The sequence below is a fragment of the Rattus norvegicus genome, chromosome 6 (assembly GCF_036323735.1).
Source record: "Rattus norvegicus strain BN/NHsdMcwi chromosome 6, GRCr8, whole genome shotgun sequence".
NCBI lineage: Eukaryota > Metazoa > Chordata > Mammalia > Rodentia > Muridae > Rattus > Rattus norvegicus.
In genome coordinates, this window is record NC_086024.1 from 129,948,211 (window position 1) to 129,964,544 (window position 16,334).

The window sequence follows — 16,334 nt, forward strand, 5'->3', positions numbered from 1 at the left end:
AGATAGAAGACCCAGGTTCAGTTCCCAGCACCCACAGTCGGATGGCTCACAACTGCCTGTAACTCCAATTCTAGGGGATCTGACGTCCTCTGGCCTCCAAGGGCAGCAGCATGCATCTGGTGGACATAAAGTCACACGGGCACATACAAATAAATAAATAAATCCAGAAGAGAGAAAACCAAAGTTGGCCGAGGGGGTCCCTGCAGGCGTGACTTTATGTGGGTGTCATGGCAGGCAGGGAAGCAATCTGTGGGGAGGTGAGGATGAGAATTAGATTCAGCCTGATTTAGTCAGCAGGCTGGATCAAACCTCCCGAGTCCGATGCCAGGCGGTTTATTGCCAGCATATTTAAACATGGTAGAATTTGAGAAAAAGCTCCCAGGCAACAGTCGTTTCCAGTCCAGGTGCACCATAAAGCTTAAGGTGTGACGGCTTCGTACATGTGACCATGACGGCGGCTCCAAGCCTAAAAGGCCCGGAATCTAGTGTGATCTCCCTTCAAGACAGCACAGAGGTCAGCAGACCCCAGGTACAAAGACCTCTCTCCTAAGGATGGATTCTAGGGAGGGGGAGTCTGGGATAAACATTCCAGGAGAGTTGGGCGAGGTCTGCCTCTGCAGAGAGTGAAAGGTAACCAGGTCATTAACAATATCCCCTCCCAGCCTTCTGGGCAGAAAACAGACATTTTATTTTCTCTTTGAGGAGACACCCTTGTGTGTTTAACATTCCTGGTTTCTCTGTTGATCTGTAACCACACAGACTTTTTTGTCTCTAACATCTCCTCCCTTCTAAGTTTTTAAAGACAAAATGGTGCCCATAATAAGGGCCATGGTAGAACACATAGCTGCCACAAACACATTGCCTCCACGGCAGAACGGGTCACCTCCACGGCTAGTCTAATTGAAATAGGCGAGCATAAGGGAGTTATAAGAAGAGCCAACAGAGGGCCAAGGGGAAAACCATCCTTAGCTGACAATGGACCAAATTAGCAACCAGGCAGAATTGAGCAGCCCCAAACCAAATTTATGAGGAACCAAGATAAGTCACTGTGGATGGAACTGAAGTCAAATCCACAGCCTCGGATTCTGCAGATTTTAAAAATGAAACTCCTTTTGTCAGGTGGCAGAGCAGGAGCCTAGGCTCTGCATCGGAGAGAAGCCACGTGGCATTTGTCTTTGGAGGTCTGGTGTATTTTGCTTAATGTAATAATTTACCGTTCCATCTGCTTTCCTGCAGATGTTGGGACTTCATTTTGTCTGTACGGCCGCATAAAATCTGGGTAGGTGGCCTGCCGCAGGGATGCCTGTGTATCCGTGCCTATCGCTTTGAAAGACCCCCGAAGGGAGCCCCCCACTCAAGTCTCGGGAAAGACGCGCACCCAGTAGGACACAGACACCAACTTGCTGCAATCACACGAGGAAGCTTTATTGTAAGCGAGATGAAACGAGAGCTCAGGCCAGCATGCTGGGGTCGAGACTCATACACCACACAGGGAGTAGAAGAGTTCGACCACGACCTGAATTTTCACAGAGCTTATAAAGGAAAAAACCACAAACCAGGGGGATCAGGAGGGAGGGAGGAGGGAAATTCCAAGACCATAGACTGCCCATACAGTTAGGTCATATGCTAGTCATGTGTAACACTAGGTAACACACCCAGGACTTTGTGACATTGTGATTAGGGGGTAGTGACATTTTACAGGGCCATTGGAACATTGTGGCCGGAGGCTATGGGTCATTGTGGCTGTTCCAGGAAACTTTTCATGCAAGAATGTTCCGGGAACCATTGTACAGTAAGGGAGGGGTGAAAAGTTCATGTTCTCACAGACTCTACTTCTTCTTTTTGAGTAGCTAGACCCCTATTTCTTCTTTTTGGGTAGCTAGGCGGCTTTTTATTAAATTTTTAATCCTTCATTCCCCACTTCTTCTTTTTCATCGGCTCTAATCTTAGAGCCATTGTTCATCCCATTGTAACTCTTGGTACTGTTGTCGCAGGACCAGTACCTGAACAGCACTCACTCTTTCTTTTATAAATGTCACCAGCCTATTGATTATACATGGCCCGAAAGTAAGTAGAAGCATGAGAATTATAATGGGCCCAACTAAAGTAGAGAGGAGAGTGGTTAGCCATGGGGACTTATTAAACCAACTTTCAAACCATCCCTGTCTGTCTTCTCTTTCCTTTTTCCGTATATCTAAGCGCTCTCTAAGTTTAGCCATCGAATCCTTGATCACTCCAGAATGATCAACATAAAAACAACATTCTTCTTTTAGAGCAGCACAGAGTCCCCCTTCTTTGAGAAATAATAAATCTAGTCCCCTTCTATTCTGTAGTACCACTTCAGACAGGGAGGTTAAAGACTCTTCTAGTTTAGTTATAGATTGTTCTATGGATCTAAGGTCAGTATCCATAGCTGCTCGTAATTCCTCATAATATTGGGGGGTCTGAATTAATGTAGCGGCCCCCGTACCAACTCCGGCCGCTATCCCCAGTCCCATGAGTACTGCAAAGGTCAAGGTGATAGGCTCTCTCTTCCAACGACCTCGGTGGTCAAACTCATCTATAAAAGAGCTATCATCATGATATAGGAGCCTAGGAACGAGTTGAACCAAAATACAGTAATCTTTGGAAGTATTGAAAACAGAAGTTGATACACAAGGAGTGAGACCAGTGTTGCAGGCCCATGCTGTGTCTAGGGGGGGTACTAGATACTGATTACCTTCCATAGGCTGGACGATCTGTGTTTGATTGCAAAGATGCTGTTTATCATGAGGTACCTGGCCTAAACAAAGTCCACTTCCTGAGACTGCTGTTAGAGTTAACTTTCTGTTTTCCCCCCAGGGGCATTGAGAGGAATCTGTTGTTTTGTTGTAACCCCTGGTCTGAGCAATACCTTCATAATAGGGGGGGCTAGAGGCATAGCACAACCAACAAGACTGAGTAACGTTAGGATTGGTACGATTCAGGACCAGGAATGCCCCTTGTATTAAGCTAAACAGACGATTTTCAGTGTCCGGGGGTATGGGAGTATTTGAAGTGGAGGGAGGTTCTTTAGCTAGGACATTAGGACCTACAGGTTGGGCTGGGGGGCTACTGAGGCTCAAGCGAACCATGACTGATGATCCAGGCTTGTTATTATAGTTATTAAAAACTACCCCCCATCTCATGCCCCTCATCCATGCTTGGGTATCATAATTTTTACCAGCGTCTGTAAATTTGATCCGAATTCTATCTAAATCAGCAGAGCGACAGTCAGACCTTCTATATGGTTCCATTATGACATACCTCCCTGGCCCAGAGTTTTCAAAAGAAAAGGTAGCCCTGTCATGAGTATATTCGCTGTCCCATTTCCAGTCACCATCATTGGAAGAAACACAACTCCATTTAGCACAATAATGTGAGGCTGGTCCTCTACATATAGTCTGCTTATTATGCTCTGGGCAGCAGTAAAACCCATAGCTTCTTACTTGATTAGGGGGAATGGAAGTGGGGATAATCTGTTTGAGGCAGAAAGCTAGGTCAGGCCACCATGTCCCTGGCGGTGCTATTTTGGAAGTGGTGAATAAAACCTGATCCAGAGCAGGACCAAGAACTTGCCAGGTTAGTATTAAAGGCTGATGTGGGTTGTAATTTGGTAGGTAAACCTGACCTGAGTGAGGAGCAGCCTTAACTGAATCATCTGGTGGGTGCTCACGGTTAGGCCTGGTGGTCTTGGCGTCGAGAACACGAGTAGTAGCGTGGTCTCGGTTTGCATCAGCAGTAGCAGCGACAGCAGTAGTAGTGGCGGCTTTTGCGGCGGCAGCAGTCTGGATGATTTTCGGTTTCGCTGGCGTTGGTTTCGGAGGCGTGGGTTTCGGAGGCGCAGGTTTCCTAGCTGGAGGATTCGCAGCTCCTATGTTTCCTGGCCATATTCCTGCATCTTGGCTCTTCACTTCTGCGGCACAGGCGAAGCTTAAGAGGATTATCAGTAGTTGCCACCATCCAGTTGTTGTCTTCATTTTGGCTGGGTGTCTTCTTGACGTGGGAAGCGTGTATCCAAGCAGCGATCCCATCCACCTTTACTGCCGTGGGGGTGGTCAGCAACACCAGATATGGTCCTTTCCACCGAGGCTCCAAGGTGCCAGCTCGATGTCGTCTGACTAAGACCGAATCTCCAACCTGGAACCTGTGGGGCACCTCTGAAGTTCCCGGTGCGTAGGCTTCTTTTATCTGGTCCCAGATCTGTGTTCTGATGACTTCCAGAGCCTTTAGATGAGTAAACAAAGCAGAGGATGAGGAAGAGTCGGCACTGGGATCCAATATCCCACTGGACTCAGTCAAGGGGGGCGGTCCCCCATGGAGAATTTCATAAGGAGTGAGGCCGAAACGTCCGGGCGTGTTTCGGACCCTAAGAAGCGCAAAGGGAAGGAGAGTCACCCAGTCTTTACCACCGGTCTCAATGGCTAATTTAGTTAGGGTCTCTTTTAGAGTTCTATTCATTCTTTCTACCTGTCCTGAACTCTGGGGTCTATATGCACAGTGTAATTTCCAATCTGTCCCCAGTTGCGAGGCCAATCCCTGACTTACCTGGGCAACAAAAGCTGGCCCATTATCCGAGCCGATTACCTTGGGTACCCCAAACCGGGGTAAGATTTCTTCAAGAATCTTCTTGGCCACCACCTGAGCAGTTTCGGATTTTGTGGGGAAAGCCTCCACCCACCCTGAAAAGGTATCAACAAAGACTAATAGATATTTATTACCATATTTCCCTGGCTTTATCTCAGTAAAATCCACTTCCCAGTGGACTCCTGGTCGGTCTCCTCGTCTTCTTTTTCCAGGCTCTTGATAGGGCTTAGCGGCGTTAGTAAGTGCACAGGCCTGGCAAGAATCAACCACCTGCCTAATTGTTGAATTTAAATTTAACACATGGTATTTAGAAGCTTTGACAAGTTGTTTTAGTTTATCTGCCCCTAAATGAGTCAACTGGTGTAGTCTTTGAACATAACTTATTCCTTCTTTTGTTGGCAGGATCACTCGCCCATCCATAGTCCGCGCTACCCCATCAAAGCTGAATTCTTGAGCTTGTTTTCTGTGAGCCATATTTTCTAGTATTTTAAAGTCATTGGCTGAATAAATGTAGTTAGAGTCATCAGTAACTGGAGTTTTTACTGGAGTCTGACTCTTTTCTGCTAATATTGTTACCTGCTGGGCCACCTGTTTTGCTACGAGGTCCGCCATTTGGTTTCCTTTTGTTATAGGATCTTCTCCTTTTTGGTGACCTGGACAGTGAATAATGGCCACCTTCTTTGGCAAATGTACTGCCTCTAAAAGGGCTAAAATCTCTTCTTTGTTTTTGATGTCTCTTCCCGCTGAAGTGAGTAGCCCCCTTTGCTTGTAGATGGCTCCATGTATATGGGCTGTAGCAAAGGCATACCGGCTGTCGGTATAAATGTTAATGGCCTTACCTTCTGCCAATCGCAAGGCCTGAGTCAAAGCCACGAGTTCGGCTTTTTGAGCTGAAGTTCCTTCTGGAAGACTACTTGCCCAGATTACCTGTTTTCCATCCACCACTGCCGCTCCCGCTCTCCTTTTTCCTTCCACCACAAAACTGCTACCATCTGTATACCAAGCAGGCACACCTGGCCATGGTCGATCAGTCAGGTCCTTTCTTGTTCCGGTTTCTTCCGCCAAGATGTCGGCACATTGATGTATTGGGGTGGAGTTATGTATCTCAGGGAGAAGAGTAGCAGGATTAAGAATGGCAGGGGGGGCGAAAGTCACTCGTTCATTCAGTAACAGGCTCTGATAGTGGGTCATCCGGGCGTTAGTCATCCACCGGTCCGGTGGTTGCCGCACGATACTCTCCAGAGCATGGGGAGCAATGACAGTCACATGCTGACCTAGGGTAAGCTTGTCAGCATCTTTAACAAGTAAGGCCACGGCAGCAATGGCTTTTAGGCAGGAGGGCCATCCGCTGGCGACCGGGTCCAACCTTTTTGACAAGTAGGCTACCGGGCGTTTCCAGGGCCCTAGAGCCTGAGTTAAGACCCCGCGGGCTACTCCAGCCCGTTCATCAACATATAAGGTGAAAGGCTTAGTCAAATCTGGCAAGGCCAGAGCAGGGGCTGCCAGTAGTGCAGCTTTTATGTCCTCAAAGGCTCTTTGGTGCTCCTCGGTCCAGATGAATGGGACCTTTTCTTTTGTAAGAGGGTACAAAGGGGCTGCCAGTGTTGCGAACCCCGGTATCCAGAGTCTACAAAAGCCCGCCGTCCCCAGAAACTCACGTACTTGTCGCGGAGTGGTGGGGGTCGGGATCTGCATCACAGTTTTCTTTCGAGCTTCGGTGAGCCACCGCTTTCCTTCTCGGAGAGTGTATCCTAGGTAGGTCACCTCAGTGCGACACAGCTGAGCTTTTTTAGCTGACACCCGGTACCCCAACTCACCCAATTCATTTAGGAGCCTTTTGGTCCCCTCACGACACAGTTCCTGGGTTGAAGCAGCAAGCAGTAGGTCGTCTACATACTGCAAGAGAGAAATCTGGGGGTTTTGTGCCCTGAAAGGCGCAAGGTCTCGATGGAGCGCCTCATCAAAGAGAGTAGGAGAATTTTTGAACCCTTGGGGCAGCCGTGTCCAGGTCAGCTGGCCAGTGTGTCCTCCTTCTGGATCTCTCCACTCAAAAGCAAATAGTGGCTGGCTGTTGGGATGCAACCGAAGGCAGAAAAAGGCATCCTTTAAGTCTAAGACAGTGTACCAAGTCCGCTCTGGTGGTAGGGAACTTAGTAAATTGTAAGGATTTGGAACCGTAGGGTGGATGTCCTGCACCCTTTTGTTAACTTTTCTTAAATCCTGTACTGGTCGATAATCATTAGTCCCAGGCTTGCGTACAGGCAGGAGAGGAGTGTTCCAAGGAGATTGGCAAGGCACTAGAATCTCTAGTTGTAGCAGTCTCTGAATATGTGGCCGGATGCCTTCTTTAGCTTCCCTACTCATAGGGTATTGTTTGACTGAGACTGGGGAGGCATCAGCTTTTAATTCTACTACTACTGGCGGTACTTGCTTGGCTAACCCCATCCCTGCCTGCTCCGCCCAGACTTCGGAAAAAGCAGACAGCCACTCGGGGGCTAGTAAATGTTTGGGATTCTGCTCATGGAGGCGGTATTCCTCTTCTAAACTTAAAACCAAACATGCAACTGGGGCCTCTTCCCAGGTTACTTTTGGCCCTTTTGAGGTGAATTGTACTTGAGCCTTAAGTTTGGTTAATAAATCTCTTCCCAACAGGGGCATGGGGCATTCAGGAATCACAAGAAAAGAATGAGTCACTTGGCTTTTTCCTACATCTAAAACTCGTTTAGTGGTCCAGGGGTAAAGTTTACTACCAGTGGCTCCCATCACCATAGTCTTCTTTTGCCCCAATTGTCCCAGTGGCTTGGTCAAAACTGAATGTTCTGCTCCTGTGTCTACCAAGAAATCAACAGGAGTCCCCTCCACAGAAAGAGTTACCCTAGGCTCGGGGAGGGGAGTCGAGCCCCGACTCCCCTAGTTCTCTTCAAAGGCCAGTACCTTGGGTCCTCTTTGTTTCTTTTTAGGACAGTTTCTGGCCCAATGTCCTCTTTCTTTGCAGTATGCACATTGATCATTTTCGAGCTGCAGTCTTTTTCCTCCCGGAGGTCTTCTTGCTCCGTTGCCCAGGTACCCTGACTGTCCCTTCTCTATCCTTCTGTCACCTACCACTGCGGCCAAAATCTTAGTTAAGTTCCTCTCCTGCCGGCGATCACGCCAGTTCTCTCTCTCCTCTGCCTCTTTCTTTTCTCTCTCTTGTTTCTCTTCCTCTGTTTCCCTCTTATGATACACCTTCTCTGCTTCTTTTACTAGATCTCGCAAAGTGTAGTCCTGGAGCCCCTCTAGCCTCTGCAGCTTTCTTTTAATGTCCGAGGCAGACTGCCCAATGAAAGCCATGGCTACAGCCGCTTGCTGTCCCTCCGAGGAGGGGTCAAACGGTGTATATCTCCTATAGGCTTCCATCAGTCGCTCTAAGAAAACAGAGGGCGGCTCTGCTGGTCCCTGAAGAACTTCTCTTACCTTAGCCAAATTAGTGGGTCGCCGAGCGGCCCCTTTGAGCCCCGCCACTAGAGTCCGGCGGTATACTGTGAGACGCTCCCTACCTTCCGCAGTATTGAAGTCCCAGGCTGGGCGGGTCAAGGGGAAGGTTTCATCTATAAGATTGGGGAGATTAGTGGGGGTCCCATCTGGTCCGGGGACATTCTTTCTGGCTTCCAACAGGATCCTCTCCTTCTCCTCTGTGGTGAAGAGGGCCTGCAGGAGTTGCTGGCAATCATCCCAAGTGGGCTGATGGGAAAACATAAGGGACTCAAGAAGCCCAGTCAAGCCCGAGGGATTTTCTGAAAAAGAAGGGTGATTAGTTTTCCAGTTGTATAGATCAGCTGAAGAGAAAGGCCAGTACTGCAAAGGGACAAGTTCATCGGGGCCTGGCGGGGGGCCACCAACATAGGCACGGAGGGGCAGGGCAACAGTGAAATCCCCTTCTGGGCTGCGGCCTCTCCGGCTCCGTGTCCCCGCCGCAGGCCCCCCCACCCCGTCCCTCTCGGCCGGTGCCGGGGCCGGGGCCGGGGGTGCAGATGGTCGCGGCAGAGGATAAGGAGGGGGCTGTGGCTCCGTCCACAAAGGGTCCTCGATCTCAGGGTAGATCTTTGGAGGTTCCGAAGGGTCTGCCAACGGTTGGGTCTGCTTAGGTTTAGCTGCCGCAACCGCCACTGTCACTCCAGACCCCGTGATCCAGGGCTTAACCCAAGGTGGGGGATCCTGGACTAGGTCCTGCCAGACGATGATATAGGGGATCTGGTCGGGATGTCCTCCTACTTCCTGAAAGACAATGCGCTTAACAGCGAGAACAAGAGACAGGTTAAAGGCTCCCTCTGGTGGCCATCCTACCTTAAAGGTTGGCCATTCGGATGAACAAAAAGTCTGCCAGGGTCCCTTCTTAACGTCTACTGAAAAATTGTGAGCTCTAGTCCTTACTTCAGTCCAGTGATCCAGAGTCAAAGTCAAAGGAGTCGTTACTTTCTGTCCCATGTCGAGCTCGACAACACACACCACACACACGAGCACAAACAAAAGAGAAAAAAGAAAACAAAACCGACGTCGACTTCGTGTCGACCAGAGGCACTGAAACTGATCGGCAGGTCGCAGACCTTGCCTAACAAACCGGTCGTCAAGGAGTAAAGTCTCCTCTGGACCTATCAGATGGGGTTCACCAGGCGTCCCTGGTCCCCCCTTGTCCTCCTGGGACGTCTCCCAGGGCGAACGGACGGTGGGTATCTGGACACGTCTATCCCTATCCACCCCGCTCTCCTTCCTGGAGCGCGGTCTCACTGAGCGTCCGCAAAACCGAAACAGCGATCGCACCAGATTCCCAGACAGAACATAGACACAGACCCAGACACAGCGCTGAGATAAAACAGAGAATCTTACCTCCAAGTGGGTCTAGGACCCCTGGGTGGTCGCGCAGATCCCGGACGAGCCCCCAAATGAAAGACCCCCGAAGGGAGCCCCCCACTCAAGTCTCGGGAAAGACGCGCACCCAGTAGGACACAGACACCAACTTGCTGCAATCACACGAGGAAGCTTTATTGTAAGCGAGATGAAACGAGAGCTCAGGCCAGCATGCTGGGGTCGAGACTCATACACCACACAGGGAGTAGAAGAGTTCGACCACGACCTGAATTTTCACAGAGCTTATAAAGGAAAAAACCACAAACCAGGGGGATCAGGAGGGAGGGAGGAGGGAAATTCCAAGACCATAGACTGCCCATACAGTTAGGTCATATGCTAGTCATGTGTAACACTAGGTAACACACCCAGGACTTTGTGACATTGTGATTAGGGGGTAGTGACATTTTACAGGGCCATTGGAACATTGTGGCCGGAGGCTATGGGTCATTGTGGCTGTTCCAGGAAACTTTTCATGCAAGAATGTTCCGGGAACCATTGTACAGTAAGGGAGGGGTGAAAAGTTCATGTTCTCACAGACTCTACTTCTTCTTTTTGAGTAGCTAGACCCCTATTTCTTCTTTTTGGGTAGCTAGGCGGCTTTTTATTAAATTTTTAATCCTTCAGCTTCAATGTTCACAGTGCTGGAACATGAAGCCAGCGCAGAGCCCTGTGAGAAGCTGACGAGACATGGCCCACGTACACAACGGCATCTTACTCACCCTGTCCTTTTCAAAGGTGAGACAGTGGGTGTTGGACTGAAGGGTGGGGTTTTCATTGTTTGGTTGTTTTTTCTCCGGGTTAAAGTGACATCAGAACTCCACAGAGTGTGTACATCCGAGCAAGTCTCCCCTACTGCTCCAGGCCTCTGGGTTCTTCACTCTCACAGCAGGAGGATGAGGTGAGGTAACTGCTGATCTCTCTGCTTCCATTCAACCTTAGGTGTGGCCACGTGCACCAAGACTTCAGTGGAAAAGCCGTGCAGGGTTCTGTCATCCTGGTGGCATTTCTGTCAAGGGCCTAGAGGCAGGCTGAAGAAGGCAGGTCTGGATCTGGCTTCTGTCTGTGACTTCTGGCTATCCCTGCTCCCTGTTCTGGGAGCCATCTCCTTCCAAGGCAGATCTCCTTGACAATTCTACACCTGATCTTCATCCTTATGTAGGTGATCTCTCGTCTCCTCAATAGCTCTCATTTCTACCATTTGCTGCAGCAACTGGCTCCCTACCACCACCCTAGCCTCTGCCTCTGCCTCTGCCTCTGCCTCTGCCTCTGCCTCTGCCTCTGCCTCTGCCTCTGCCTCTGCCTCTGCCTCTGCCTCTGCCTCTGCCTCTGCCTCTGCCTCTGCCTCTGCCTCTGCCTCTGCCTCTGCCTCTGCCTCTGCCTCTGCCTCTGCCTCTGCCTCTGCCTCCTCTGCCTCTGCCTCTGCCTCTGCCTCTGCCTCTGCCTCTGCCTCTGCCTCTGCCTCTGCCTCTGCCTCTGCCTCTGCCTCTGCCTCTGCCTCTGCTGGAATGCCGGCTCAGCTCCTCAGCTCTACCTAGTAAGGACCAACCCCTGCACACATCGTACCCCGCAGTGTAGCTGCTCTCCAGGGCTTCCTCACTCACGTGTGTTCACTCTCTTGAGTGCCTGCTGTGAGAAAACTGAGGCACAGGGAGACTGACACCACCAGCAGTCCTGTCCACTGTCTGCCAGATCGATCCTAGACTGTTCCGAGATGAGGGCTGTTGCATTGTGTTCCTGAGCCCAATGTCCATTCAGCAAGTTTTCCTGGACCCTCTGGTGGATGGCCTTTGCTTTATATGGGTGTCACAAGGCACACCCCTCCCCCAACTCTTGCAAGGTGCCTGGCCCTGGCTCAGGGTTTGGCTTAAGGATGCTTCAGGAGGCCTTGCTGAGTGGTATGGTGGTTAAATTAATATTAAGGAGGGACCGAGTCCAACGTGAGGACCCAAGGACAGCTGCAGTGGCTACCCTGGAATCAGGCAGCTTGGTGATGACAGATGGTCACTCTGAGACTTGATGGTGGGTGTAGAGGTGGGGGTTGGGAGGGCACACTCAGTGCCAGACAGGGAAAGCCAGACCGTGGTGCTGGAAGCTAAGCTTCAATGTTCTAGATTGTCCCAGGGCTGCCTCCGAGCCCAGATTCCAACTTTAAATTCTGCCAGCCATAGAAATAGGGCCAAGGTTGCACACATGGTTGGCTTAGGCTAGCCTGCTGTCATCTCCACTTAGGGGCCAGCCTTCTTCACAGAGGAAAGCCCTGGAAGGCAGACAGTTGCAGAGCACGACATGGTGCCAAGGAGCCTTCCTGCAAGCCTGGTTTCATTTGTGCTTCTGAGGGAAGAACTGTGGTCTGGTTGGTTTCCTTCTGCAGCACAGGTGAGGGCTCTAGAAATTTCCACTGCTCCCTGCCCTACTTAAGCAGGAACCCTGCAGCTTGGCTTTAATGTAATACCCACTTGCACATTCTATTATGTGCTGGGTGTGGCACAGGATGCTAGCACAAGTGAAGGGTGAGGAAAACAGGGTCAGGACCCTAGAGAGGGAGTTAGAGTGTGTGCAGCTTGCTCTGCCCAGTGAGGCCAGGCTATCTGCTGACACTGAACCAGTGGGTACAGCGATGACCCCCGCCCCCCAGTGAGTCCTGTGGTATTTGAAGAAGCCTTTGCAGAGAAGCGAGGTCTGAGCAGGGCTGGAAATGAGTGGGGCTTGGACTGGCTAAATAAGGAAGGCTAAGGACATTTTTCATCTGTGTGTGCATGCATGTATATACATGCGTGTGCATGTGTGTGCACATGCGCACACACTCGTGTGCTCATGTATATACGTGTGTATAGGTACATATACACTTGTATACATGTATATATACATACATATATACACACATATACATACATACATACATACATACATACATACATACATACATATGTACATTACATGGAGAACATTCTCAGGTGTCATCATCAGGAATGCCATCCATCTAACTCTTTTGAGACACTATCTCTCATTGGCCTAGAATTCCCCAGCTAGGCTCAGGGGACCAGCCAGTGAGCCCCAAGGATCTTCTGGTACTGGGCTCCCCAGTGCTGGGACGGCAAATGCTTACCCCCATACCAGGTATTTTCATGGCTGCTGGGGAATGAAGTCAGGTCCTCATGGTTGCATGCCAAGTGTCCTCCCTGACGGAGCTGTATCCCCAGCCCAGGACTGAAGTCCTTTCACCAAGAACTCTGGAATTGACTCTAAGTCCATCAATCACAATCTGGTTGCTTGGCAGAGCTCACAGAGCCAAGGACAAAGCTCTCTCTGCCTCAAATCTTCTCTCTGGCTGGGTTTCCTTTTCCAGGAACTGTCACCTCCCCTCGCCCACAGGTTGTCCAGGGGCCTTTGATATCTTTGCATGCAGTAAGCCTCCCGGCTGCCACAGGCTAGCCCCAGGGACCTCCAGACTTCTGCATCTCACCATGTACAACACCAGTAATGACTGCTCACAAGCGTCTTCTCTACTCCAGTCAGCGTTCCTTCTTATTTTCTCTGGGTTCTTAGAGCAGCCAGAACGCATTCCTATCCACCATTCAATCGTTATGGGTTCAGTACCTCAGGCTTGTGTGTTTCTTTTTTTTTTTTTTTTTTTTTTTTTTTTTTTTTTTGGTTCTTTTTTTCGGAGCTGGGGACCGAACCCAGGGCCTTGCGCTTCCTAGGTAAGCACTCTACCACTGAGCTAAATCCCCAGCCCCGGCTTGTGTGTTTATTGCCCGAGCCTCAAGGTTAATATCAGCCATGTGTTAGATGCTCCAAAATCTTTTGGACTGTAGGGTTGATGCTACTTCAGGTGTCTGTTTACATAAGCTATGCTAGCTTGCAAGCAGGTTAGGGTTCCATATCCAGGGTGTGGAGGATATCAATAAGCCGTCCAGTTGATCTGGTGTCCAAGGAGGGCAGCCTCCCATAGGCTATGACAGTGAGCTTTTTCTGGTGGAATGCTAGGTAGTAGTATTTTGAAAGCAACCATAGTGTGGTTACACCTTCACGAATCCAATGCTAGGTGTCTCTAGTCTGTTCCCTGTTTGGGCCTGGGTAAGTCACAACAAACCTTTATTTAGTTTATAGTTCTGGAAGCTGGACATCCCAATGTCAGGTGTTCTTGTTTCTGCCCAAGCCCTGCTCACAAGGCTCCGGTGACAAATGAAAGCACAATTTCGCTAGACTTCACTTTGGAGAACCAGTGACTTTCTGGGCTCACTGACAGAGTATGGTGAGGGGTCACCAGCAGGAGTGTTGGTAAAAGTCTGTGGGATCCCAGGAACCTTTGCTGCCTGCAGAAGAGCAGTGATCTCCTGAGGAGACAGGGTCCTGACACAGCCAATCTGCTGCCCGGAAATACCAATGGCAGCTCCCATTCACAGCCCAGTGAGGGACCAGAGAGTCTCAGAGGAAGAGCCATGTTTGCACAGTTTGTGACACTCAGCATTTACTCCAGTTCTTTTGGCAGGAGTTCAGCTGAGCTCTTGCTTAGGAAGCAGGATACCTGGATGCCTCTCTAGGAGATCCAAGGAAGGGGTTTGCACTCCCTGCAAATCTGTGCACCTCCAAGGATGTCAAGAGAGACAAAAGAACGGTGTGCTCCTAGGGTGTGTATGGGGAGCTGACATGCTGTGCCTTGGATCTTAGACACCTTAGGTCTTAGAGCTGAAACCCTTACTTAATTCTGGTCCCACCACACTAACGGTGAGACCCAGAGGAAGCAGCCTACCCCACTGCCCCCAATACAAAACAGGAATAGGAGTCCAGCCGAACTCACCAAGACAGTTGGTTAGGTTAGCCCAGGGAGTAGCTGTAAGCATTGGTGACTGAAGCCTGGAGCAGAGATGGGGACACAGGGACACATACTGTCCTGAGGGTTAAGGAAGAACACAGCGGAGGGGGTGGGAGCTAAGCAAGGTGCTGCCTCTCATGCACCGAGGCTTCTAATCCCACAGGGAGCACAGTGCCAGCTCTGACGCTGCCTTGATTTAAACACAAGACTGGGGTAACTGTCAGTTCGTTCTTGGCTGAAGGCTGTCCCTTCCTGGGGACTGGGACTGGGTGAAACCTTACTCATGAGGTGGCTTCCCGTAGCTGAGGGGCTTCAGCAGAGATCTGGTCACTGTGAGCAATGGCTGGGGTTGAAGAACAGGTGTCCCAACCACAGTAGATGTCTGGGACAAGGCTCACAGCCTTCCCTGTACCCCAGCACGCTTCTGTTCTGTGATGAGAAACTCACAGTGGGGAAACCACTTGCTTAAAGAAAACAGGATCACTAAGGTTCCAGGCTTCACACTTGGTTTTCTTCCTTTCATTAAAAAGTGCTTCATTTTCAATGGGTCCTGCGTTTTACTTTACAGATCCTCAAACGCAGAGTGTGTACCCGGCCTGTTTTTGTTTTGTTTTGCTTTGTTTCCCCACAGCAGAGCAAACAGCTGCTGAATGCCAGACCTCTCTTTAAATTCCGGTGCCACTCGGCCTCCTTTTTGTTTTGTTCCGAGAAAGTGATCCAGGCTGCATCTGTCTTATGCACAGTGACAAATTGCTGTCCTTCCTGTCTGTGCCTGGGGGTGGCTTTATTGTGAAAGGGGCTGTTTTCAAAAGCAAACGGACAGCGGTAATCACGCCACTATGCTGCCCTAGTGGATGAAAGGCTTTCTGGTGGGGACCTGAATGTGGAAGTCATTGACTTTAGAACAGACAAGGGAATCTCAGAGGTCGTCCAGTGGTCACAGGGGCAGGGGCAACACACTTCTCCTCCCCTCCCTTTTTTTCTTAGTTGTGATTTTAAAGACAGTGCCTAGACTGGTTTGAAACTCTAGATTCTCCCCCCACTTCCTAAGTATTGGGATTCGGGCAAGTGAGCACCCCAAAGCTCAGCATACACTTTCCTATATGGTCTCTCCTCTGTAGGGTGTACAGCTCTCAGCTTTAGGGGATTAGTTCTACCCCCTATGCTTTATAGACCAGATACACAGCATAACAGATTGCAAAAAATGACATCCCAGTGATATCACCGACCCGCATATGCTTCTGATCAGCAGGAGGGGATAAAAGAGCACAGGAGTGATACCATGTCATCCACACCAAAGAAAAGGAGTTTTCCCTTTTAATTAGTGGTTGTGACAAGTGTAGAGTTCCCAGGAGATGATTTAGAAGATAGAAAGAAGGGGCTGGGGATTTAGCTCAGTGGTAGAGCGCTTACCTAGGAAGCGCAAGGCCCTGGGTTCAGTCCCCAGCTCCGAAAAAAAGAAGAAAGAAAAAGGAAAAAAAAAAGAAGATAGAAAGAATACTTAGATCTCTGTTTCTTTTCTTTGGTCCTCCTCCTTCTCCGTCTTCCCCTCTCCCTTCCTTCTCAACGTCTTCCCTTTCTCCTCCCTCTCCATCTTCTCTCCTCCCCACTCCCTCTCTCCCTCCCAGTCCTTCCCGTTCCCTCCCTCCCTGTTGTTGTAAAAATATAAAAAATATAACGCTGTCTTTTACCTGCTCTATGTCTACACCGCAGTGCCCCATGATGTCTGCTAGATAACTTAAGTCTCAGTCAGCAAAGCGTCTCACCCGCTCTGCTCCATCCCACATCACACTGCCAAAGGTCTCTCTCTGAGCCTGGCAGCGATCTCTCTACCTGTCTAGTTCCCAAGGCAGGCTTCCGTGTCAGAAGCACACATTCCACCTCCACGGCGGCCCAGTGTCTCCTGCCACCTCACACTTTCCTACACTTAACCGCTACATGAAAGAACACACGACACAATAACCTCTGATCCAATTGATAAGATGTAATTGCCCACCTAAACATACAAAGCCCTGTACACATCCATCCC

At 49.9% G+C, this 16,334-nt stretch overlaps 1 protein-coding gene across 1 annotated transcript; it reads right to left on the bottom strand.

The window, feature by feature from the left end:
* Positions 1-1,311: 1,311 nt before the first annotated feature.
* On the bottom strand, positions 1,312-9,725 carry LOC120103612 (MLV-related proviral Env polyprotein-like). The gene is given in 2 exon segments (XM_039113366.2): positions 1,312-4,245; positions 4,606-9,725. Coding segments are annotated over 2 exon segments (4,839 nt in total). The 5' UTR covers positions 9,070-9,725; the 3' UTR covers positions 1,312-3,870.
* Between the last annotated feature and the right edge of the window lie 6,609 nt (positions 9,726-16,334).